A 26210-nucleotide genomic window follows, 5' to 3' on the forward strand; every position below is an offset into this window, starting at 1 on the left:
CCACCGGTAAATTCTGGTGTGTGTGTGTGTGTGTGTGTGTGTGTGTGTGTGTGTGTGTGTGTGTGTAGATGTTTCAATCGCTTCACCTTATTTTTTGAGACACAGTCTCTCCCTGAACCTGCAGTTCAGTAATTATTTAGACGAATTGGCCAGCAATCCCTGGGAGTCTCCCGTCTCTGTGCCTCCCCTTTTAAACGCATGTACTGGCGGCGGAGGGCGGGGCGTGAATCCAAACAACTCAGGTCCTCGCGCTTGCATTACAAACACCTACCGACTGGGAAATTGTATCACTGAGGAAACTCCGTTTTAAAAGCAATTTCATGCAAGTGCAGCAAAAGCTAGGTTTCCTTTGAACAGAAATACAGGTCCTGATCTCCTTGCCCCCGCAAACCTCCAAGATCCTGTCAGGGACAGCAGTAGATCAAGCGTGGTATGGCACAACGAGGGGTCCCTGAGTGTCCACATACAACACAGGTTGGTTAGGGATTGCACCTGTCCCTGCCAAGGAAGACCTGGAAGTTAGGGCGAGGATCTCACCTAGAAGCTGCGTGTGTCGTTCTACAGAGAACAAATCTATTGACTTAGACCGAGTGGGACAGGGGACAAAGACAAAGACAAAGACATAAGTAGTAAAATCGCACATTTTAGTACCAGTTTCACAGGCAAACAGAGAGAATTAAAGACTTGAGAGGCGGAGGAATTAAGGAAGGGCCATGGAAGTCTACTCAGAATCTCCACGGAGTTAACTTGCTTTCCTGGGCACGCGCACTGTCACCCGGAGTGGGATGCCGCCACAGGTTAGGTATCTTGCGGTCCCCTAGTCCTCCTGACAGGTCTAGGTCCAGCACAGAGTCAGGCAGCAGGGATCCCCCACCCTCACCCCGCCCACTGTCTCTGGGGCTTGAGGGTCCTCCAGCGGGTCACACGCCCCAGAGTTCCGACCGCCTGGGCGCCCTCGACCTGGGTCCGCAGAGCCATCGGGGAAGGGGGTGCTGGGGTGGTGTTGTTGTTGCGGTCTCGGCAGATCCCCAAGGTCCCCAAGCTGGCCAGGAGCTGGGTGGAGGGGCGGGGCGTTGCTCCGACGCGAGCCGCTGGTCCCTGGCAGCAGGCCGCCACGTCAAGGTTTGTTTAATAATCGACGGGGTATTTATGGCCTGGCGGGAGAGCAGCAGCGGGGGAGCTAGAACAGCGAGCCGGCCAGTGGATGAGGCGCGGCGCCTGCGGCTCAGGGCGCCTCCCCCCTCGGCTTCCCGAACCCTGCCAGGTCCGACCCGAGGGGGAGGATGGACACTCCAGTTGCGTTCTGAGCCTGCGCAGAAGATAACACCCCTGCGGCCACAGCACCCCACCGTCCCGCCCAGGACACCCCCTCGCCCCTGTCCTTTCTATTAGTCGATCTCCAGGAGTCGGACGGACGCGCGGAAGAGCGCGCGATGGCAGAAAACGTGAGGAGGCTGGCCAAAAGCGAATCTTTTCGAGCACTGCCGGACAAAGTCTCCTACTGGGTGAAGGACTACAACGTGAGTCCGGGTGGGAGACCCCAGGCTCGCCCTGCCTCGATTCCCCCGCACAGCCTAGACCCGGGCTGGCGTCCTGGAGGTCGCTTCGCAAAGTCACAGCTCTAGAGACCCTAACGGGGATCTCAGACTCCTACCCAGATCAAAGAAGAAGTCCCCTGTCAATCGGAACTCTTCATTCAGGGTGGGGTGATTCTGGCAGCCGCAGAGCGCTAACCTGTGGTTAGGTAACCATGGACGCCGTGGCCCTAGCAACAGAGGGGCTTGGTCCGGCTGCCAGCCACTCCCATTCTCTCTGCCTGCTTTGGAATTATTTTATACACCATCCTTCCCTTTCCCTGCCTTTCCTCAAGGTTCTCACTTTTCACAACACCCAGGATCGTATCAGAGCGAACTTTTCTAAACCTACACCTGGGATTTATTATAGGAAAAGAGACAGTTGTAAAAGTTGCACCCTTTGTTGGCGTGCTGGAAGTTACCAGAGACACTTCCAGGAGGTGTTGCCAAGGCTTTTGTAAGAAATTACTGTGTCACCAGCATTCTGTCACACCCAGAAGCACACTCCAAATTTTATTAATCCCACTCCACCCTGGCTCCAACAGCGGCACGCTGAATTTGTCTCACAATCGATGCAAGTGCCTTGAATGGGAGGCCCTTGGCTTTACCTAGAGCACAGAGCAGTCAACAGGGAGAGAAGTGAATTGGGGATTCAGGCGTTGGCCTGGGTTCTAGGTCTGAATGTGATTACAACAAGCCAAGTAATGTTTCCCAGCCTTTCTGGGTCTTACCACCTCAATCTGTTCCATGTTGGGAATTTAATTATTATTAGGTAATAATAATTACAATAATTTGTAACGTTACTTTCTAAATCTCAGATTTTTAAAATCTAGATGGGCTTGTTTTGGTATTTACATCTGGATGCATGCTGTATCTTGTTATGTGTGGTTTGGATTCGAGTCAGTTGCTAAACACATTCCTGTAACCCCTAAAGTGGTTTTATTAGTATCAGGGAATTTTGGTTTAAACCTTAAGATGAATATCCACTGCATCAAACTCTAGTTAAAACGCTAGTTGTAGGAAACCAAGTTTGTTAAAACGCTGTAAATTGTATTTTCTTTGGAAGGTTGATTTTGCTGATTGTATCCATACTGGCTTAGTTAGAATTAACTTTAAAAAAAAAGTCATGCATAATGTTTTACAATTAAAGCCACACCCCCGGGGGAAGCTATTTTAAAAGAAAACGAATAAATAGCTTATAGCAACCCTAAACACGATGTCAATTGTCTTCCAACTAATGACTTTAGCTTTCCTTGCATTCGCCTGGTGTGGTTTCCTTCTCTTTCATCCTCCTCCACCTTATTTTGGACAGTCCTGCACTTGCACCAGAAACCTGGTAACTGTGCTCTAAGACAGGCTTCCCTGTGAACTAAGCCTTAGCTTCTTTTTAATCCATGTTTTCTTCTTCCTGAGTTTCAGTTACCCACAGTCAACTACGATCTGAAAATGTCAAACAAAATCAATTACTATGTTTTAGATGGTGTGCGGAGTAGGGTGATGAAATATCTACTAGAGGTCATTCACTTCTTGTTGAAGCTTGTCCAGAGTATGCATGAGCTATATACTACCCACAGACAGCACTGCCTCCATTTCCGAATGGACAGCTGATGGTCTTTAAAAACATCAATCTATGCCCTAAGCCTTAAAAATGTTGGTTTATCTGGGTGGTGGTGGTGTACCTCTATAGTCTCAGCACTTGGGAGGCAGATGCAAGTAGACCTCTGTGAGTTCAAGCCCAGCCTGGTCTACAGAGTGAGTTCCAGGACTGTCAGAGCTGTTACACAGAGAAACCCAGTCTTGAAAACCCAATATAATGTGTGTGTGTGTGTGTGTGTGTGTGTGTGTGTGTGTGTGTGTGTGTTGGTTTATTTTTAATGTTAAAGCACCAGCAGTCTTCTGGGTCAAGGAAGAAGCTACTCCATGTTGATTTTTTATTTTATTTACATATCAATCTCCCCATTCCCTCTCCCTCCCATCCTTTCACACTCCCCACTGACCCCCCACTCCCCAGGGACAGTGAGGCCCTTCATGGGGGACCATCAAAGTCCATCACATCATTTGGGGGAGGGCCCAGGCTTTCCTTCCTGTCCCCAGGCCCTCCTTCCTGTATCTGGGCTGCAACAGTATCCCTCCACAGGGAATGGGCTCCCAAAGTCCATTTGTGCTCTAGGGATAAACACTGACTCCACTGTTAGAGGTCCCATAGACTGCCCTGGCCTCCTAGCTGGCACCCACATTCAGAGGGCTTGGTTCGGTCCAATGCTGGTTCCCAAGCTTTACAACTAGGGTCTCTGTGCTCTCACTAGGTCAGGTCAACTGTTAATACAGATTTCTCCAGCACAGTCTTGGCTCATTTGCTCATCCTTCCTCCCTTTCTGCAACTGGATTCCAGGAGTATGGCTCAGTGTTTAACTGTGGGTGCCTGTTTCTGCTTTGGTCAGCTACTGGATGAAGACTCTAGGAATGGCAGCCAAGGTAGTCATCAATCTCATTATAGAAGAAGGGCATCAAAGGCAGCTTCTCCATCACTGCCTAGATTCTTAGTTGAGGTTATCCCTATGTATCCACTAACATTTCCCCTGTGCTAGACTTCTCTCCAAATCTATACTGGCTCCCTCTATCAAGGCATCTCCTTTTTTGCCCTCCCCTACCAATCCCCTGCCTCAGTCCTCTTGTTCTCCTCCCCCTCCTTCCCTCTCCCCTTCCCACCTTCTTCCTCCCCCCTCCATGCTCCCAATTTGTTCAGGGGTTCTTGTCCCCCTCCCCTTCTTTGGGGGATCATATGTTCTTTTGGGGGTACTCCTTGTTTCCTAGTTTCTCTGGTGGTGTGGATTGTAGGCTGGTAGTCCTTTGCTCTATGTCTAATATCCATATATGAGTGAATACATATCCTGCTTGTCTTTCTGTTACTGGGTTACCTCACTCAGGATGGTTGCATCATTTGCCTGTAAATTTCAAGATTCCATTTTTTTTTCTGCTGAGTAGTACTCCATTGTGTAAATGTACCGCATTTTCTCCATCCGTTCTTCGGTTGAGGGGCATCTAGGTTGCTTCCAGGTTCTGGCTATTACAAATAATGCTGCTCTGAACATAGTTGAACATATATCCTTGTTGTATGAATGTGCATCCATGTTGATTTAAACTCAATCCTTTTTAGGGCTGATGTGATGATTCAGTAGGCCCTGGCTGGTGAGAGCTATATATTTTTAATTACAATTTTTTGCTTCCTGTGTGTGAGTGTTTAGTCAGTGCACTACTGTTCAGCACTGGCAGACAGCAGAATAGGGTACCAGGTCCCCGGAAACCAGAGTAACCAATGGTTGTGGTGATCTGCCAAGTGAGTGCTGAGAATTGAACCCGGGTCCTCAGAAGAGGAGCCAGTGCTCTTAACTGCTGAGCCATCACTCCATCCCTAATGGAGTTGAGCCTTAACGGTGAGCCTCCATCTGCAGAAGAGAAAGGGCTAGAGGAGACTCCATGTGCAAGCAGTAGGGACCCCTCATGGAACTGGTGGGGCCCGGGACTAGTTCAAAGTGGCAGATGGCAAGGAGATGAGGCAGACTAGGTGGAGAGCTGGGGGCAGATGTCAGAAGGAGTTCAGCTTTGCTTGAGGGCCAGAGGGAGACTCTGAAATCACGATGCAGGAGGAGGACCACTTGGGATGAGGTCTTATACTGTCTGTTCTGCTTGTCTTGTGATGGGGAAACTAGAAAGAAGGTTTGGGGCTCAGTGATAATTTGAGGCAAGAGAATATAAGAATATAAACCTGGCATATTTAGCAGACAAGATGAAAGAAACCTTAAAGGATGCCCTTTAAGGTTCACGTGAGAGCACGGTGTTTAAATATCGGAAATTTATGGGGTAGCAACTGCATAGTTTTATTGGCCAATTCTGAAAAAGGCAAGAATAACTTTATGTGCAGAGCTGAAATCTGATGACAACTACTCCTTGGAGATGTCATCTGGAGACAAGAAATGCACCTTATGTTACACTACCTGTGATAGGCCAACCCTGGACTGATCCCTCCTCTCCCTAGGATACCTCTATTTCCCCCTCGAAGTCCTGTGGACTAAGGAGTTAACTTGAGTTAGATGTGCTTAGCCTTGATTCTAAAAGCGTGTGTTCTAGAGTTATAGCAGCAAATGGTAAATACTCTATCCTTTATAGATGATATTTTTTCTTTTGAGTCAAAGTCTTGTCATATATAGGCTAGGTTAGCTTCTAACTTGCAATTCCTCTGACTCAACCTCGTGAGTGCTGAGATTACAGGCATGCAATTTTTTAAAAAGTAAAAATAATAGTTACAAGGACATTACAATTCATAAATTTTGTTTGTCTTTTTGTTCTTTTTAACAAAAAAGGGTCTCAAACTTGATTATGTAGTTAGAGATGAACTTGAGTTCCTAATCTTCCTGCCTTCACCTCCCATGTACTGGGATTACATATGTGAGCCATCATACCCAGTTTATGTGCTGCTAGGGACAGAATTGGGAATTTGTGCATGCCAGGCAAGGATTCTATCAGTGGATCCCCAGCCCCCAGGAAGATTGGTTATTTAATATGTGAGTGAGAGTACTGGCAAGAGCTGGTAATATGAGAGGAGTTCTCTCTATATAACTTTTTTCTTACGTTAAGGATGTCTACGCTAATAGTTGTAAACATGGTATTAAATGTCAACGTACACAAAGGAGATCTTACTGAGGTGTGTCTTTTCTGACTTAGAATAGTGTTTGTGGTTGAAACAGAGGTCTGTCAGTGTTGCTATGGTGTATTCAAACAGACTCACTGACCATTGTGACCGCTCCTCAGTCAACAGACTAACGCATTCTACAGTGTGCAATCTAAGCAGTAAACTTAGAACATTATCCTTTTCTTTATCTCTTTACTGCCAGATCAAGCTGCAGGAATGAATGAACAAACTTGGGTCTCAAGGTCTCAAGGGGAAAGATACTTCTCTTCTGAAAATTCAGAGGACAGCTCTTCATCTCTGGTTCAGTTCCCCTTTGGAGAGCGTAACTGGTGTTCTATCATGCCATCTGGAAGAGCTGCAGGGGAAGGAGGCAAACCTGTACTGCTCTTAAATGGCATATTGTCCTTAGTCACCATCCCTTTGCCAGAAGCATGGCTGTGTATGACTTAATGATGGACGTATCTTTTGAAAAAGGCATCCTTGGGCAATTCTATGGTTGTGTGAGTATTATAGTGTATACTTACCCAAGCTAAATGATGCTCTGGAACCAGTCTTCCATATGGCTATTAGCTGCAGAAATGTCATATAACCATAGTTCTGTGGCTCCAGTTTGATTGTTAGGCAGCTAAAGTGTATCTGAGAGCTTAAGGACACTGTGGCACCACAGAATCCTGCTCTTGCTTTTTTGGAGTTGCCTTTTTTTCTTGGTCCTTCATTTTCCTTTTTTTTTTGGCCATCATTTTGCTCTTTAAACTAGCTATATTCTCTTCCTCAGCCCGCTCCTGACACAGCAGGATGGTCCCTGAGCCCTCTGCCCATCCTGATCTCAATTCTGTGGAATTCCACTTTCTCCCATTCCAAGCCACACCCCTGTTCCTGCCACTCTCTAGTTTTGGACTCTACCTGTTTTTGGCAGTGCTGTGGTGTGATGCATGTCTCACATGATGAGGTTGTGGGAGCCAGTGTAGAACCCAGCCCAATCAGCCTTTCTTCGAATGACCTAGCTTTACTTTCCTGTGTTGGGGAGTCTCCTGAAGTAAAGGTAGCCAATGTATAGCATTGTTGTGAAGATCACCCTGAAAGGTCTTAGCACAGTGCTGGGAGGAAGCAGAGGCTCAGCCAGAGACTCTTATTAGACAGTTCTATTTCCATCTGAAGGTCCTACAGGTACCCTGAACTGCCCAAGTCCAAACTCATTACCCTTAGGTAATGCTAGGTAATGCTGGCATCAATGGGATCTTGGCTGATGTAGGTGTGATTCATGATAAGGACCCTTGATTTGTCTACATCATTCAGCGTTCCTCAGCCTCTTCCCTTCAGACTAACTTTTCTAACATCTCCAAACCCTGGAGTCACCCTCCTACACCCTCTACCTCTTCTCCAGAGCCACCCTGTGATGTGGACTCTACATGATCTGTCCCTGAAAAGAGTTTTGTAAAGTGAGGAGCACCCATGACCCTTGTCAGGTGACCTGACCTTGCTTGTCTTATTGGTGTTTTCATCAAGCCTCCTAGTGGTAGATTGAGGCTTTCAGCTGGGCCATTGAGTGAAGGAGGCATATTCTCCAGATGCACCTGCCGCGGCTTGTTACTCCTTCTCTTGAAATGCCCTTCTCTCTCCCTTTCCCCTTCTCTTTTACTTCCTTCTCCTCCCCTTCCCAGCTCTCCCTCTCCTCCCCCTACCGAAAGCTTGCTTTGTTCTGCCTCTAGCTTACATCCAATACAGAACACTTGGTACAGTCAGAGATGATCATTTATAGAGCCTTTGCTTCGCAGTCTCCATCCTTTTCCCCAGCGCTGAGCTCATCCATAGCAGTCAACATACTTCATTTAAAAGTAGCTTAGGCGTGGAGGGCTGCCAGTCCAAGATCCTATATAGATAGAAAGTCCGGGAATTCATGAATGAGTAAATCTTAGACTCTGTGCTCTGGACAGAGTACATTTGATTCCCATATTCTTTCTGTTTATCAGATGATGGGGCTAATAGGATAATGTGATCCTAGTATAGCTCAAGCATCCCCTGTGTGGGGAGCTGGGCATGTTAGGACACATCTCATATTCCTGTGTGAATATTTTTGGTGTGTACACAAAGGCTCTTTGTACACCAGACAAGGCACAGAAGCAGATGGTGGGTAACCACAGCCACTTCCAGTTGAGGATCTATGCTTGAGTCAGCTCCAAAAGTCAGTTACTTCCTAAGTCTGAGAGCATCCCATTACATGTCTTTTGTAAAAGAATCCATCTTGCTGTTGGACAATGGGATCTGAATCCAGAGCTGCCTGATTCCTGGGTCCTGACTCGTTTTGATGCTGCATACTACTTCAAAGTTACCTGTGACTTCTTGAAGGGCAGGATGGTTTGTTTGGATTATTTCTCCTAACACTTCCATGATAGTATCATCCCCACTGTTGTATGAGTGGAAAACAGACCCAACTGGCAAGGCTGGGCAACTTGTGCATAGTCCTGACATCTATGTAGTTTACACCCACTAGATTTATTGCTTGTTCCTAGTGCTGTCCCCTCTTTCAGTGTCAGAATCAGTTCAAGGTTTAGCTATGAACATCAAATAATGACCAAAGCAGAATAAAAACCAAGAGGCCCACATGGTCTTCTAGTGTTCCATCCTCATCACTGAAAGGGTTCCAAATCCAGTAGGGCCATCTCTTTCCCCCAAACCAGACTTCAGAAACCTTCCCCAACTTTGGAGACAGCAGCTCTCCAGTGGACCTGATGCCCCTTGCACTCCCTACTCTCCTCTATCTACTAGTGGCCACGGGCCTCCTTTTGACTTGCTCCCCATCATATCCCCACCCGCATCCCAGCACAATACCTTCCTGCTGTTAAAGGGGTTGTAAACTTGGCACACGTGGCATTCAAAACTGAACTTTATGAACAAGATGAATGGTACAGCAGATAAATAAGGCAGCCATGTGTATTGGGGTGTAAACAGTCTCTTCAATTCATAAGGGGACTTTTTTCCTTTCTTTCAGGAGTAGAATTATTGCTATGAAAGCAGTTTCTCAAACCTCAATGGCTTAAACACCCACAAAGCAGGTTCCTCAGCCATCTATCAGTTCAGAGCCACTGTTTATCAAGTCAACAGCTCTGGGGGGGTCTCGTGTTTCCACACCCCTCCATTTCCCCATGGAGATTCCTAATGCTTCCTCTGCATTTAGCTGGCAGATCTGCAAATCTAGAAACAGAGCTGCTCAAGAGATTTTTCTCTGCCAGGCCTGATGTCTACCACTTCCCAGACCATGAGTTGAACCCAATCACAGAGTCACCTGGGCCAAACAGATCAATCCCAGCTGTGTGTCTAGAGGTATCGATTCTGGTAGTGCCCAGCAATCGATGTCAGAGCCTGGTAGCCCCTGGACCACACAGGCTCATTCATGTCTATCTGCAGTGGGTTCCAGTAACTAGAAAATGTACGATGTCTTCTATTTTGACATTACAGAAAAATACCTGTGATGAAAATCTAAATTATTGCATCGAACTCATCGAAAACGTTGCCAAAGTGCAGGCACAGCTCTTCGGGATTCTCACAGTGACAGCCCAAGAAGGTAAAAGCAGCTTCTGCCTCCCCACCCCTTAAAGTCTCTCCTTTCTTGTTTGCTGTGTGTGTGTGTGTGTGTGTGTGTGTGTGTGTGTGTGTGTGTGTGTGTGTGTTCTGGCTGAGATCCCTCCCCCACCCCACTGATCTGCCCTGTACATTCTCTTAGGAGGACAGACCGAGGGCGTGGAAACAATCAAGGGTCGCCTTTTGCCTTTGCTGGAGACTTCTTTCAGTACTGTAAATGTGTTAAAACTTGGGGAGAACAAGGAACCCTCTGCGCAGGTAAGGATGCCCAAGGGCGATGCAGCATAATAAAATTAGAACTTCCAAGATAGGAAAATTAAGCAGAGTGTCCTCACTTAGGCCTGGTACTGGAAACATCCGTAGGACAGTGTCAGTTTCTAGACAGTTGGAACACAGATTGGAAAGACAATATGTACCATATAAGGTATCTGTCCCATTATGTTTCCTGTTGTCACAACAAGCTCCTCCAGGCTGGATAATATCCAAATAAGTGTATTTACTTTATACTCCTGGTGTTTGAAAGCCTAAGCAGCTTGATGTAGACTTCTGTGGTGATCCTGCAGGAGGACAAGTTTACATTGGTGGGTGGGAGGAAGTGATCACATTGCAGGATAGGAAGCCAGAACATGGGGAGGAGCCAGGCTTTTTCTGTCATAATGACTCTCTTGAGAGCTAGCCAGGGTCTCATGGGAACTTTTAGTTTCCCATGTTCTAATGGCTTCTCCCATTCACCTGGACACATTAGGGCCCAAGCTTCCAATCCACGTACTTTTGAGGGAGTACATGCACTCTTGTGTGTAGCCATATCGTGTACCATGGCAGCCAGTAATTTTACTTCCAAATGTTTAAATGACTTTGTATAGACCCTAATAAAAACCGGTGCACTTAGAATGCACTGTTATAAGCAGAAACCAGGAGCTGAAGGGTGAGAACCAAGCTGGACAGAAGCCTACACTCTCTGTAGAACCTGGGGAAGTTGTAAATTTTTATGTTTCCATATACTTATTGGCCACATGGGTACAATAAGTTTGCCAATTTAATGGTAGGATCCTGATTTTTAAAACGCAGTAGGTGTACAAAAACAGCTTTGCTGAGAGCCTGGCACATGGTAAGAACTCTCTCAACCTAGAGATGCCAGTTGTCACTAATATTTTTTGAGGACATACACTGATTAGAGTTTTACTTCCTGTAGGCGTTATTCTTGCTTAGGAGCATGCTTTAAATCTTTTTATTCTAGGAGTAGAGATGATGCAGGAGGATGTTTTAAAGCCTTCACTTAAAGTCAAGTCATAATTTATATACAGTGAAGCCCACAGTAGATGAGTTTTGGACAAGGAACACAAAGCTCATTCCTGTACTAACATACAAACTATCACCAGCCTCTGAGCCTGCCTTCAGAACAGCCAGTGAGGGTTCTTGCTGTAGAAGTTCACATAAATGGAGTCATGATCTTTTGTATGTAGCTTCTTTTGCTTAGTACGGTTTTCGTCATCTGTCCATGTTATTTTTCATGCCCATACTACTTTTTCTTTTCTTTCCAGGACACGTATTATAGAGATAAGGGCAGAGATACTGGTTTTCGGGATCAGGACCAACAGCAATTAGATACTGAATTCGTCTCAGACGGTCAACAAAACCAGGTTCAAGACGAGTAAGAGGAATGCAAGTTATCTTTTTTTCAAACAGAATTGTTCTAAAATTAGTTACGTTTTAAGTTTGGAAAGAGAATAACGGATCATGTAAAATTAGGGATTTGTAAATAGCACGTGTGTGTGTGTGTGTGTGTGTGTGTGTGTGTAGGGGAGGAGGAGAGGGAGGGGGAGGGAGAGGCAATAGAAGGTGTGGGGGGAACTTAATGATTGAGTTGGTACCTGGGTATCTACACTCTGTGATCCTTGGTTCTCTACCTCCATCTCTGTTGCTACCTCAACAGCTCGTATTTTAATTAAAGACCATTAGATAATAATCTGTTATCAGAGAATTGTAGCAGGGGGAGGAGGATGAAGGAGAGTGAAAGATGAAGAGGAAAATAAGTGGAGCAGGGACCCCAGTATCAGTCACTTTTCTAGGTACTGGGACAGAGGACCCAATAGGAAGTGGTTTAAGGAACGTAGGATCTATTTTGGGGAAATGCATCCCATCCTGGTGGAGACGGCATGGTGACTGAATCAGAAAACAGCTGCTGACATTGCATCCAGTCAAGAGGTGGAGAGTGATGAAAGCTAGGCTCAGCTCTTTCCCCTTTTTGTTCAGTTTGGCAGCTAGGCAACTGTTCCCAACTTCAGTTACCCAATCTAGATAATCCCTCACAGCATGCCCAGAGGCTTATGTCCCAGTGGGTTTGCATTTGTTTTTTTTCCCAATATGTAGACCATGGCTGGTCTGGAACTCACTGAGATCCACCTACCTCTGTTTCCTGAGCTACAGGATTAATGGTGTAAAGGTATATGCTACTACACATATGACTTATCTTCTAGATCTGGTCGAGACCCACAGTATCTATCTATTATCCTCTTTTAGAGGAGCATTTATGCTTTACTGAGAGAACTGTAAACTTAGTCAAGGTTTTGGAATAACTAGCTATTATATATACACATATATAATATAACATAGTATGCTAATATATAATAATATATGTATATATACTTAAAAGTTAGGCAATAGGAAAGAGTCAGATTCAGCTATGGAATCACTGCAAAGACATTTCAGACTTTGAGTCTGAACTTGAGGAAGGTAGGCAACTTATATGGGACACCATTCGACATGCTTAATTAAAACAATGAAACTCACCCCACAGCATCTGCTTCATTCTTACCATGGGCAGGACAGTGAGAAAGTCAAGGATGGATACTTTGCGACTCAATCTTGTTCTCTGGTGGGATTTCCTTTTTTCCTCTCTGCCTGGAAAATCTTCCATTTTGCTTAATAATAATTTGCATAATAAAATAGTACAAATCTTCTTCTCAAATGCATAAAATGGAAATAGAAATATAAAGGTGATCAGGGCAGTGGTGGTGCACACCTTTAATCCCAGAACTCTGGAAGCAGAGGCAGGAGGATCTCTGTGAGTTTGAGACCGGCCTGGTCTACAAGAGCTAGTTCCAGGGTAGGCTCCTAAGCTACACAGGGAAACCCTATTGCAACCACCCCCAAAAAAGTCATGTTAGCTCAGTGTTCATCATTTTGACATACTTTACTCTAGATGCTGTGTGTGCTTGTACACACACCTATGCATCTGTAGTAGGCAAATGTACACTCACACAAGCTGAGTTCCTCTGAAAGATTCTCATGTATTTCAGCTCGTGTTAGCCGATCCATCCATTTGCCACTTCTTGGTTAGATGAGTTTATCACAGTACTCTTTGTGTAAAGTGTCTATTAAATTCCAAGAGTCACTTCCCTTCTGAGTTGGTTTGCCTCTTGGATTCTTCCCTGCTCTATTCTTAGGCATCCCAAAGGTGAGTCACTTGGGTATTGCACTGTCCTGTGGTCTTTGCTGGCCTTGGTTCCCTCTGGGCACTAGTGTCTTATGTTTGTGGGTTCTGAGTCAGGGCTTGTCCAGTTCAGTTTCCTAGCAACTGCTTCAAATAATGATGGCTCTCTGGTTTCTCTAGTTATAAGGGAAAGCTTTGAGAATTTGTTGCATTTTGATGTCTGCCAGTACAGGTAGGGTCAAGATTTCCTGCTTTCCTTTTGTGTGTTACATGGGTCTTCCACCACTCTTAAGGGGTGAGAAGGACCAGGAATCCTGGTTGTCTTCAACAGTGTTCTCTTGTTGTGAAGAGGCCATGACCATGGCAACTCATCACTGAAAGCATTTAATTGGGGCTTGCTTACAGTTTCAGAGGTTTATAGTCTTGTGTCAGCACGGTGGGAGGCATGACAGCATGCAGGTAGACATCATGTTGCTGGAGAAGTAGCTGAGAGTTCTATACCCAGATCTGCAGATAGCAAGAAGAGAAAGACACTGGGTCTAGCTTGGGCTTTTAAAACTTCAAAGCCCACACCTTATGGCACATTTTCTCCACCAAGGCTGAATCTACTTCAAAATGCCACGCCTCCTAATCCTTCTAGGTAGTGCTACTCCCCGATGACTAAGCATTCAAATATATGAGCCAATGGGAGTCAATCTTACTCAAACCACCACACTGGTGAATGCATATTTTTTTGTTTTTTGTTTCTCCAAGACAGACTTTCTCTGTGTAGCTCTGTAGACCAGCCTGGACTCAAACTCATAGAGATCTGCCTGCCTCTGCCTCCCGAGAGCTGGTATTAAAGGTGTGCACCACCAATGCCCAGCTGCTTATTTTTTTAGGCTTTTTCTTTGGAAAATGCTTCCAGGATGAAAATTTATAAGAATAATGTCAACAACACCCAGCCCACCCTCTCATGCCACATGTCCCATCTACTTTATTACTCCTGATTGACTGGTATTCCTTCCAGAGACCTTCATGCTCACATGGAGACAGTTACTGCCATGTCCCCATTTTGCTTCATTTTGTTTAGTACCTCTTTGGCTCTTATTCTGTTTTTATTTAAGATATTCCAGATGATGGAGTCTGGGTACTCTGTGTCAGAAATTTGCTCAAAGAATCACATCAGTGCATCACAAAACATTAACATAAAATGTATTTATCTGACTAAAGCAGCTTCTAGTTCAAGAATGTATCTCTAGTTCTTATCTAGTCCTCATATTATCCAAATGTGCGAAATTAGTACTGTGCTTGCCTGTGTGTAGTTGCACATGTACATTCGGGCTATATGCAAGGAGGGGAAGTACTTCATCATCTCTCTCTGCACTTTTCCTCTTGGTTCATTTTCTTTGCTACTGTTGATTTTCTTCGGTTTCTCTTGATAAAAAATCTTTCCTCCCATATTTACCTTTAAAATCTGTAAAAGATTCAAGTTTTATTAGAACAAGCTACTTTCACTCTGCAAAGAGCCATATTAAGTCATTTCAGACTGTAGACAGTTTGCTTGTAATTCATTCCTTTCCCATCTCATCTTTCACAAAGATGCGTGTGACAGGCACTGCCTGAAGTGATGAGGGGGAAGAGGAATGACGTAGTTTGTAGCTTATGGCATGGATGTGAGATAAACATGAATGGCACTCGGTGGAAGAGGGCACAAGGAGCTTGAAGGTGTGTCTGGTGCCATGTGGAGTGGGGGGGCAAGATGGAGGTGGGCTCACATTTTAGGTGGCGACTGGTTGGTTGCCTGGGTTGTGTGGGGTTGGTAGAGATTCTTCATACATTTATTTCTCAGTCTGCTTTATTCTCTAGGTGAAGATCTCTGTTTGTCAGATTTCCAATGCTGTGACAAACTACCTGAGATACATAACTCAGAGGGAGAAATGGTTGTTTTGGCTCGTGGGTTCAGAGATCATGGTCTCTGGGCCCCTTCACCTTGGGACTGATGAGGCAGAATACCATGGCAGGGAGTGCACAGTGAAGTAAAATACCTAATTTCATTCTGACTGGGCAGCGAAGAAAGAAGGGACAATGTCTGTGTCCCCCTGAAGGCCGTGCTCCTGTGTTTTGTGTCTTCCAAGCAGGTCCCATGTGCTCCCGATAGCATTTCCAACCAGGTGTCAAGCCTACCACGCTTGACCTCTTGGCACACATTACAGATTCAAACCATAACAGGATCCCAGTGTTATTTTTTAGTCTATTTCTTTTCACCAAAAGACTTGTACTCTCTAGTCTCAGGATTACTGTGATGAAACGGCCTAGATCTTTCATAGAAGGCAATCCACAGATGTGGTGGATCCTTTGTGAACCTGTGAGGTCTCTCTGTAGACAGTTTGCTTATTTATTCATTCATTTACTATCTCATCTTTCACAAAGATGTGTGTGACAGGCACTGCTTGAAGTGACGAGGGTGAAGAGGAATGATGTCGTTTGTAGCTTATGGTATGGCAGCTCTGTTGAGAGCCATTGGTCTTCATCCAGTGTTATCCACCTCATCTCCACTCGCTAAATTTAAATTCTCTAGTCAGAGGAAGATGATGTGGCTTGATCCAAGTTAAGAGGGTCCTGGATATCAATTTTGATCAAGCCATTTGGAAAATTGTGCTTCGTAAGTGATAGAAATCAGTAGCACAGAGCCATGAGGTATGTGTATGAACTACTTTTCTGAACGCTGTGACCAAATATTTACCGAAAAGCAATGTAAAGGAGGCAGGATGGTTCAGGCCATATAGTCCACCATGACAGGGAACCTATGGTAGGAGGACCAGCTCCTGCCTGCAGCAGCAGGAGGCTTCTTGCTCATATACTGAAGGATTGCAGAAGAGAAAAGGGAAGATTGATGCTGTGCTGGCTTTCTTCCTTTGCCTAGTTTCCTCAGAAGTATATGGTGTTGCTGTCCACATTAGAGAATATCTTTCTCTCTCAGTTAATCCTCTATGGAAGCCCCTGTGCAGATAAGATCCTAACAGAGTGCCTTAGATGATTATCCATCTATCAAGTTGATTCAACTGTCACGAGCTGTTGAGATGGTTCAGTAGTTAAACAGTGTTTTCTGTCAAACCTAATGACCTAAGTTCCCTGCCTGGAAGGACAGAAAATGACTCTCTCAAGTTGTCCTTTGACCTCCATGAACAGTGTAACTAACACCAAAAACTGGTCCTAAAAAAGCAGTGACTTCCTGACCAGAAGGCTCATGCAACTCATTTGTGGGAAGAGTTTGAAGCTGCAGGCTGGAGAAAGCCCTAGAATTCTGTAATCAGAACTTAATGGCTCTCTTGGAGATCCGAGGATCTCCGAGGATCAGAATGGAGATATGAACAGTGTGAACTATAGAGGCATGGACGGTATCAGCTCCATGGCATGGCATGGCATGAATGAGTACACACACTGTAAAAAGAGAATTTAAAAAAGCAACCATCACTAATCCAACTTGAGTCAGCCTGACACCCAAGCACACCACTTTAAACCATAATATCATATCCTGGCACCAATAGCCTCATGCTGACTTCAAAGGGCAAAATGCATTTAGTTCATCTTCAGGAGTTCCCAAAGACTTAAGACTTCTAGAATTATTCAGAAGTTCAAAGTCTTTTCTGAGATTCCAGGAGCTCCATCCACCCATATAAAACAAACCAAAAAAGCAAGTTCCATACTTTCAATATACAGTGACACAGTAAACGTACCCATTCCTTAAAGGTGAACTGAAGCATAGACAAGAAAGATCAGAGCAGAGCAAGACAGACCTAACAGTTGAAGCAAACCCTGGGCTCCATGAGTGGCATCTGGAGTTCTTGTGGGATTATCTAGACTGCAGTGGCTTTTGGGTCAGCCCCACTTTTCTGGAGTCTTCCCACAACAGAAGCTGCGCTCTCAGTTTTGTGCGCTCTGTCACCAACCCTGATGCGCATCGCCTGCTTTCACTGTTTTTTTTTTCTGGATCCTTGGTGTCTTATCATTGTGCCTCTCTCATTCTAATACCTCACATGCCTGCAATGCAAAGTTCTTCCACATCTTGAGATGTAGCCCAGAACCCTTGGACCATAGTGCAACGTGCTGTGTGACTTCTCGCTGAACCCGGGAAAGCACTTCCTTACTCTGCTGTTTTTCTGCACCTCGAAGGCCCTATCTTTTCAGGCACTCTCCTTTCAAATGAATTTGCATGAACATGCTGAGAACTATTGTTGGGATCCTGTCTTCTAGGCAATACCCGAAGTTTCTTTAAGGTGCTAATGTGTTTAATCTCTCCCTGCCTAGGCTTCGACTTAAACTGGGTCCAATTCTTTCCCCACTAAACTACACACTTCTGTTTGCAGCCTTATCCAGGTTCACACAGTTCTTCAGCAAAAGACACACTTTGCTGTCTTCACGCTCCATCATTCCCTTTCACTTGTAAATCTGGCAAGTGTGGTGAGCAACAGCCACAGCATCTGGATACTATGCTGTCCTGAAATTTCCTCTGCCAAACAAATGATGCACTGTTTTTAAATTCAACCTCAGGGCATGGGCAGAGCGCAGCCAGATTCTTTGCCAGAATGACATGAATGGCTTCTACTCTACTCCAATTCCCAATGAAGTTCTGTTAGTCTGAAACCATGTGAGCGGATACCGTCCATGCCTCTATAGTTCACACTGTTCATATCTCCATTCTGATCCTCGGAGATCCTCGGATCTCCAAGAGAGCCATTAAGTTCTGATTACAGTTCTCCAGCCTGCAGCTTCAAACTCTTCCCACAAATGAGTTGCATGAGCCTTCTGGTCAGGAAGTCACTGCTTTTTTAGGACCAGTTTTTGGTGTTAGTTACACTGTTCAATGCTGTGACAAAAAACCTGATATCCTAGTTAGGGTTTCTATTACTGTGATAAAACATCATGACCAAAATCAGCTTGGGGATGAAAGGGACTTATTTAATCTTACTTGTAGTACATAATCCAGGGAAGTCAGGGCAGGAACTCATGGCAGTTTCCCTAAAGATATGGACTGATGCTGAGGCCTTGGAGGAGTGCTGCTTTCTGGCTTGCTCCCTGTAGCTTGCTCAGCAGGCCTTCTTTTCTACTACCAAGGGCTTCCTACCTAATGGTGGCACAGCCCTCAATGAGCTGGGCACTCAGAGAGCAATCAACAATCAGAATGAACCACAGGCTAACCTGTAGGTCAATCTGATGGGTGTATTTTCTCAGTTGAAGCTCTGTCTTCCCAAATGACTCTGACTTGTGTCAAGTTGACATAAAACTAACAACTATACCTTACTGGATGAAACTTAGGGGAAAACATTTATATTGGCTCTTAGTTTAGGGGGGATATAATCCATTACAGAGAGGAAGGAATAATGGAGCCATTGGAGGCAGTTTGCTCATGTCTTCATGGATCAGAAAGTAGAGACAGGAGAGTGTTGGCTTTCAGCGGCTCTCTCTCCCACCCTCCCCATTAGTCATCCGGTGGGATGCTTCTGACTCTATTAAGGGTCATTCTCCCTCTCTCAAGTTAATCTTCTCTGACACACCTCTAAACACCTATCTTTCCAAGGTGTTTCTTAATAGAATCAAGTTGGTAACCATAATTAACCGCCATGATGGACAAATGACTATTTTTATATTGAAAAAGTACTCGAAAAAGAAGTGAAGCCCCACAGTGAAAAACAGTGAGAATAGGAATTGGTACTTAGTGGAAAATGGAGAGCTTACATAGAGAGGCTACCTGGGGACTGGATGGGCAGGGTAGATGATGTGAGAGGATGGAGTAGGAGGAACTGAGTTTCTTTATCCTTTATTGTCTAATGTTAGTTCTTTTAGGGTTAGCTCTGTAATCTCTCTGCATTTAACTGAGCAAAGGGATGCCAGCATGCTTCTGTTTGAGTCCATTGTAAAGTCTACAGCAAGGGCTGAGGGCTGAGAATCTGAAGGTGTTTATGGTGAATTTATCACTCAGGCCAGGAGTTCCCTAGAAAATCTAGGCCTTGAGTTGGAAAGTCTGCCAATTTGGGAGAGTCTGGTTTCAGTTACTGATTTCTCTTACAGTCTGGGTGACCCTGGAAAGAATGTTGAAGGAACCAAGAACAGATCAACCATATCCCTCGTGGCTGCAGAGGAGGAGATACATCAGCTGAAAAGGCAGTAAGAAAAATTATAAACAACCCATAGAATCTCTGCAGCTGCTGCTGAATCACTGGGCTTAGTAACTCTTCAGTCTTCTAGGACACGCCCAAGACTTCTCGGGATGCTGTTATGGTTTCCACTTCTTTCTCCGCCTGCCTCATGTTGATCTCTCGCATCCCGGTTGGTACACCACCTGGAATTCGTGGGTGTTACTGCCCAGCTGTCTTCTGCCATTTCCAGTGCACCTTCAAATCCTTCAGTGCTTCTGGGTTTCACTACCTCCTAATCATCCCTTCTTATTTTCTTTCCTCTTCCACTTTTGTCATCTTCACCACCACACGTTCTCAGGACTCTGGCTTCTGTTTTACAGTGGTCACACCACTTTGGATCTTAATGAAGATGTCAGTTTTGTTTCTAATGTTTTTATTTTAGTGCTGCATTATTTTTAGAGGTCCATACCCCCAGCTAGCCTTTACAGTCTTCCTTTATACTCTGTTCAAGAAATGAGCTAATGAGGGTAGGGGGTTAAAGGGGTTATACCAGTGTTGGACTATGTCCTGAAGGTGAAATAGTTTTGGAAGTTTGTGCAGTGATGCTGAGTCCTGTTGTAAAATACTCTACTGTTCCCAGGGGATTCACACACATGGCCTTTCTTCAGGGAGCTTCCCACTTGTCCACTGTAGAAGTGGGTTGAATCCCTATCTCTGGTTTTGTTCTTTACTCATTGTAGGTGTTCACATATATTTCCACAGGAAATTTTCTGTGCAATGATGGTATGCTGGGTGCCAGCTGTTTCCTTCCTTCCTTTCTTCTTTTAGTGGAAACGCTCCTTCTTCCTTTTCTAATCCCTTCCTTATCTCTTAAAAAAAGTACTTCATTTTTTCCACAGCATTTCCTTTCTTTCTCATTCCCATTTCTTTGTCTTGGTTGTTAGGCTTAAGACTCTTCAAGCCCAGGAAGATGCCCGCCATAAGAACTCAGAGGGTCGTCGCTCTGAGGCTTCAAAATCTGATCGCCGAACTTCGAGCAAACGGGCCCAAGAACCACGGGGCACAGACCCACGGAGCCAAGAGGTGATGTCCGGCTATGAGAAACATCTCCAAAATCTGAAGGATGAGATAGCTGTGTTGTCTGCTGAAAAGTCCGGTCTCCAGGGAAGGTCTGACAAACTCTCACATATTCTTTCATTTGCCTTTTTGTTTTTTTCCCTTTTTCTTCCTTAGTTAGTAGCTAAAGCCTGGATTGTAGGGAGAGGATGACACTGTGAAATCAAGCCCCCAGGGTAGCTTCAGTATGTAAAAGAGTTATTTTCTTCAACTGCACCCTTCTTTCCAGGAAAAATGACTGAGAGCTTAAGAAGGTGATGTCTTGGTCTTAAAACCAGGCTTGCATGAGCTGGCTCTTCAGTGGATAGTACATGTTGGAAGAATGTTCCATAAGCTGGGGATCTTTCCCCAGAAGCCCAGGAGTCCTGTGTCCAGTGACTGGAGGTGGTGGTTCATCTTACAGCACTACATTGTCCCCCTTGAGTCACAGCCCCATTTTGTAACCAAGACTGGCCTGCAGTGCACTATATAGTCAGCATTGACATGAGTTTTGCAATCCTCCTGCCTCAACATCTTGAATGGTGTGACTCTAGGTATGAACCACCACACCTGACTGGAATTTCTTCTTTCCTCTCTCACTCTGTTGATGGGCCGTGCAGAGGCTATTTTCATGAAATCCCTCCATTCAACACAATGGGGCAGATAGTGTTAAGTGAAGACAAAACAGCTACGTCTTCACTTACTTGCTCTAATCCCCTCTCCCCTCTGGCATCCCCTATTGATGTCATTGTTGGGCTCCCAGCTCTCCCCGTTTGCCTAGATGTTTCCTGAGTCCTTCATTTGTGGAGGCTGTCCTCTGTGCTGTACCTATATTGACTGGTACTGAACAGTCAGTGTGAGTGGTGGAAGTATTTGCCCCATGGCAATTGGCAACAGCAGGAAGGAAGGTGGCAGTCTTGACTCAGAGTCCTCTGACTGGATGACTGCTTCAGCAGGCTCCTTGCATAGTTCTGTCTGTAAGACTTCTCTTTGGGGCCTCATTGCCTTGGGACTGACTAGTCTGATATCTAATAGTTTAGTTTGCTCTGGATAGCAATCCAGTTTCAATCATAAGGCCCTGAGAAGTACTTGTATGCTGTGTTAGTACTCCAAGGTCAGTTTGAGAAACTGCAGCATTTGACTTGTATGCTAACTCCAGCCTTCACTTGGTTGGCTTTACCTCCAGATGGTCCTGAGAGCTTCCAGTTTCCCCTCTGTGAAGTGGCCAGCAGTCAAAGCTGGAGACACAGAGTGACTGAAACTATAAAATGAAGTGCTCAAAATGAAAGTGCTTCATGAATTCTAACTCACTAATTTATGGGTATTCTTTCTCATTTCTGGGGGCCTTTGGAGACAAAAATGCCTCCCACTGGGTCATCCCCACATACTCTCCCCCCACCACATATAAGAGGTGGTATGGTGCTAGTGTGTCATCTGTGAAATGTATGGGGAGAAGCCTAGGAGCTCAGGAAGTCTAGGAACAAGGGAAGAGTGAATCACAGTCTTGCCCAGCAGATTCCCCGTTCACCCACAGGTCAGCCAGGAGCCGGTCTCCTAGCCCTACTTACCATAGCAGCAGCCGCAGCCGCAGCCGCAGCCACAGCCGCAGCCGCAGCAGGTCTAACAGCCCCAACACCGCCGTGGTCAAGGTCAGAAGCCCGTCCCCAAACCGGTCCAAAATGTCCAGCGTGGCTCGCAAAGCTGCTCTCCTGTCCCGATTCAGCGACGCCTATTCCCAGGCCCGCCTGGACGCCCAGTGCTTGCTGCGGCGTTGTATCGACAGGGCAGAGACGGTGCAGCGGATCATTTACATCGCCACAGTGGTAAATGCAACATCTGCAACTGGACTTCGGGTCCTTGGGGCAGTGGGAGGTTGATTGCCAAGTGAATGGTGCAACCATAAAAGGCCGGTGTTTCCTGAAGTCCCTGGGGAGAGGGGGATTCCAGTCTCCCCATCTGTCCTCTGCCTCGGTTCCTTCCCATCTTTTCATTATATATACTCAGGAGCTATTTGTTGTTTCATGACTGCAAATTATCACATATATGAACATTTATGTTGACCAGACATGTATTGCAGTGTCCATCACCCAACACAGGACTATCTCAAATGGGTCCATGCTAAACTGACTGATAGTGTACCTTTTGCAGTATGTGACTATATGAGCAAGCGTATAGTAGGGCTTTTGTTGTAAATGATTATTATTCATTTGTCTTCTGCCAGCCACAGAAAACTAGAGGATGAATTCACTCACTCACTCTTCTGCCAAAGTTATTTATGAGTTACTAAAGCTGCTATTTGAGTACTGCAAATTAAAAATATATAAAAATATAATCGTTGGTTTCCAAAGGGAATATATTTGTCCTGTGGGTGGATGCCACCTTGAGATCCCATTATAACAACAAACATGAAGAAACAATAAATACAAAGCATCATGCTAGTATGAGTGCAGACACAATCAGAAATCCTGGATCTATTCGTTTATGTCAAAGGCCAGCAAACTATGTATACGGGTCCCATCTGGCTTGTTCCTAAAACATTGCCCAGAAGCTAAGAACGAAGGATGGCTTTATACTTTTAAAGTATAACCAGTGACAGAAATGGTAGCAAGTGAAACCTAAAGCATTTACCACTTGGTTCTTTATAAGAGAAGCTTACCAGGCTCTGGTTATGCAACGAAGAGTGACCTGGTTAAAGCCGCTTTGTGATTCAGCTGAAGTGATTTGGTCAGAGCTTGAGAAACCAAGTCTCATCAGGGTTACCACATACCAGGTATGGGATAAAGGCTTGTTGAGTTGGTGGTAGAAATCTGGAACAGGCTGTTTGCTCTTAACGTGCTGGCCAGTACCACACCACTGCTGTGTGCCCACAGCACAGGACTTAGGTCCTTGGTTCTGCATCGTCCTGCCTTTTGCACCCAGAGTCACCAACACAATGCTCACTTGTCCTAAAATTAGTGTGTTATCATATCTATTTCTACAAATGTTTTTATATTATGTCACAGGTCAAAACCACGTTTGACCAACCATGTTATCTGAACGCCGGTTTGATGTTGCATTCTGAATCTTTCCTGGTTCCTTCCTTTGGGTCTTTCCATCTCCTCCCCTCATCAGATAAACTTGCTGTGTTTTCATGTACAGGAGGCCTTTCATGTAGCTAAAATGGCGTTCAGGCATTTCAAGATCCGGGTGAGGAAGATGCTGACACCATCGCACGTGGGGTCAAATGACTTTGAGAACACAGTCTTGGACTACATCGTTTGTCATCTTGATCTATATGATTCTCAAAGCAGTGTTAATGTAAGTGCTGGGTCTCTTTTGAGGACTAGCATGTGGTGATGACATATCGAATACTGATAATTTAGGAATCTGCCTGTTGTTTGGTATTATGTCTGTGTGGTGGAAGACAACAGCATCCAATTTACCCTGCACAATCAGTCCTTATTAGCTGCTTTTCTTTTTGCAGGTGTGCAAACAGTGTATGTGTGTGTGTGTGTGTGTGTGTGTGTGTGTGTGCTGCATGTGTCTGTGAGGGTACACACATCTGTGGATGTCAGAGGTTGATACTGAGTATATCACTTGATCACTCTCAGATTACTAAGTCAAGGTCTTTTGTTGAGCTTGCCAATTTGGGTACGTTAGCTAGCCAGGTTGTTCAGGGAACCTTCAGTCTCTGTCTCTTCAGTGCTAAGACAGTCACCCTGAATTTTCGTGGGTGTGGGATTTGAACACAGGTCTTCATGCTTGTGGTTAACTCTTTACACACTGAACCATCTCTTTAGCTTCTTACCCAGATGTCCTGTGGGGAAATGTTCTGAGTTTTCTACTCACATCCTTTAGGTGGGCCTTTGAGATTGGGAGTTGAAATATTTTAGTTCCTAAGAGCAAGGACTCCGGCAAATGAATGTGGATTTGACCTTGACTTTGCCATGTGACTACTGTGTTGTCTTCCACATTTATTTACACTCTCAGTGGTCTGGTTTCCTAATCTCTAAAGGGGGGCACCAAGGATCATTATCCCACAGAGTTATTGTGAGGGTCAAGGAGGCGGGCCATTTGTCTAGCACAAGACTTGGTGCATAGTAAACACTTGATAAAAGCAAGCTATTTTACTTACTCTATAGTGTAGCAGGGTGTGGTGATAAACTATGATTTAATGAAGATGGCCTGAAGGATCAGAATGCAAAACCAGTCACACTAGTTAGCCATAAAGAACAGGCAGTGGTGGCACACACCTTTAACCCCAGGACCCAGGAGACAGAAGTAGATGGATCTCTCTGAGTTCAAGGTCACCCAGGGCTACATTAGACTGAATCAGTCTAGAAGAGAAACAGCTTATGCCTTTAATCCCAGCATTAGAGAGTATATAAGGAGAAGGAGATCAATGCAATCTCAGAGCAGTCTAGGATTCTGAGACTTGGTTGAGAGCAGTGCAGTATAGAGATGCAATCTGAAGTTCGGTGGATCACCCCTTTGGTCTGAGCACTCTCTAGGGGCCAGATGCTTTGGTTCTCTGAACTTCAGCTTGAGCCCCAATATCTGTCTCTGGGTTTATATTATTCATGCTACAGCAGGGGACTAGCCAGAGTCTTTGGCTGGCATCTCATAATTTACTGTTGGTAAAATGCTTGTCGTGGAAGCATGAAGATCTAAGCACACACATAAACTCTGGGTGAGGTGGCTCACATCTGTCTTGCCAGAATGAGGGGTCAGAAACAGGCAGATCTCTGGGACTCATTGGCTGGCCTGACAGCCTACCTAAACCAGTGTGCTCCAAGTTCAATGAGAGACCCTGTCTCAAAAATAGATTGAGAGCAACAGAGGAAGACATCCATCATTAACCTGTGGATTCCACATGTACCTACATTCATATGTGCACACATCCATATGAACACTCATGAACTAGTAAACATGATGGTCCTCTTTAGTTTTTAAGAGGGATTTTTCTTGTTTGTTCCTGCTATGTTTTCTTCTTTCCCAGCATCCTTCTCGTCATAGCACACCTACACCCTTTTCTGGATTAACTTATTTTTCATTCACATGCTGTTTCCCATCAGTCACAACTGGTGTTGGGAGTCCTCTGGATGTCAGAGCTTCTTGCCATAAGTTGCTAGCCAATTGACACCATCGTTTGCTTTTCAGGATGTGATCCGTGCCATGAACGTCAACCCCAAGATCTCATTCCCTCCTGAAGTTGACTTCTGTGTCCTCAGTGACTTCATCCAGGAGATATGCTGCATTGCCTTCGCAATGCAGTCCTTAGATCCACCACTTGACATCGCGTTTGGGGCCGATGGAGAAGTCTTTAATGATTGCAAGTAAGAGACGCAGGCGCAGGCACTAGAAGATGCTTGCTGTGTCTGCTCCCTGGGAGGATGAAGGGGAAAGAACCCTAGGTAGAGAAATCAGTGGCCACTCCCATGCCATGAGAGTCTCTGTACCACCATCTGGACCCCCTTGTGGGCTCATTCTTCATTGAACATATTAGCTTTGGGGAGACCTAAGGAGTTGCCTGGAGCCTGGCTGGATCATTGGTAGCAAAAAATGCATTCTGTGAATACAAACATAGTTAAAATTGTATTTTTATTAGTTATATTGTGTGTGGCATATACATGCGTGTGCAAATGGATGCTCCAGCAGAGGTCAAAAGTTGACTTTCAGAGACACCAATTCTTACTGCATGATTTAGACCAGGTCTCTCAAAGTGTGGTGTGTGCACAACC

At 45.1% G+C, this 26210-nt stretch overlaps 1 protein-coding gene and 1 long non-coding RNA gene across 10 annotated transcripts in view; one reads left to right on the plus strand and one right to left on the minus strand.

Annotated features, from left to right (window-relative positions):
* Window positions 1-630: 630 nt before the first annotated feature.
* Window positions 631-1754, minus strand: LOC121140842. The gene is made up of 2 exons (XR_005877790.1): window positions 1655-1754; window positions 631-1154 (listed from the first exon to the last, which is right to left on the minus strand). It is a non-coding gene; the product is annotated as an uncharacterized LOC121140842 (long non-coding RNA).
* Window positions 1139-26210, plus strand: part of Spata18 (spermatogenesis associated 18) — a 35794-nt gene continuing 10722 nt past the window's right edge. For all 9 annotated transcript variants that reach the window (XR_005877788.1, XR_005877786.1, XR_005877784.1 and 6 more), the window contains exons 1-9: window positions 1139-1520; window positions 9721-9826; window positions 9986-10101; window positions 11385-11494; window positions 19328-19423; window positions 20340-20564; window positions 22025-22313; window positions 23629-23787; window positions 25630-25805. Coding sequence is in view for 2 of the 9 variants with exons in the window: in XM_040747202.1 (XP_040603136.1) it covers window positions 1434-1520; window positions 9721-9826; window positions 9986-10101; window positions 11385-11494; window positions 19328-19423; window positions 20340-20564; window positions 22025-22313; window positions 23629-23787; window positions 25630-25805 (1364 nt within the window). In the remaining 7 variants the exon portion in view is untranslated. The remainder of the gene's footprint in view (window positions 1521-9720; window positions 9827-9985; window positions 10102-11384; window positions 11495-19327; window positions 19424-20339; window positions 20565-22024; window positions 22314-23628; window positions 23788-25629; window positions 25806-26210) is intronic.

This window comes from Mesocricetus auratus, unplaced genomic scaffold, assembly GCF_017639785.1.
Source record: "Mesocricetus auratus isolate SY011 unplaced genomic scaffold, BCM_Maur_2.0 Super-Scaffold_100006, whole genome shotgun sequence".
NCBI classification, from domain to species: Eukaryota; Metazoa; Chordata; class Mammalia; order Rodentia; family Cricetidae; genus Mesocricetus; species Mesocricetus auratus.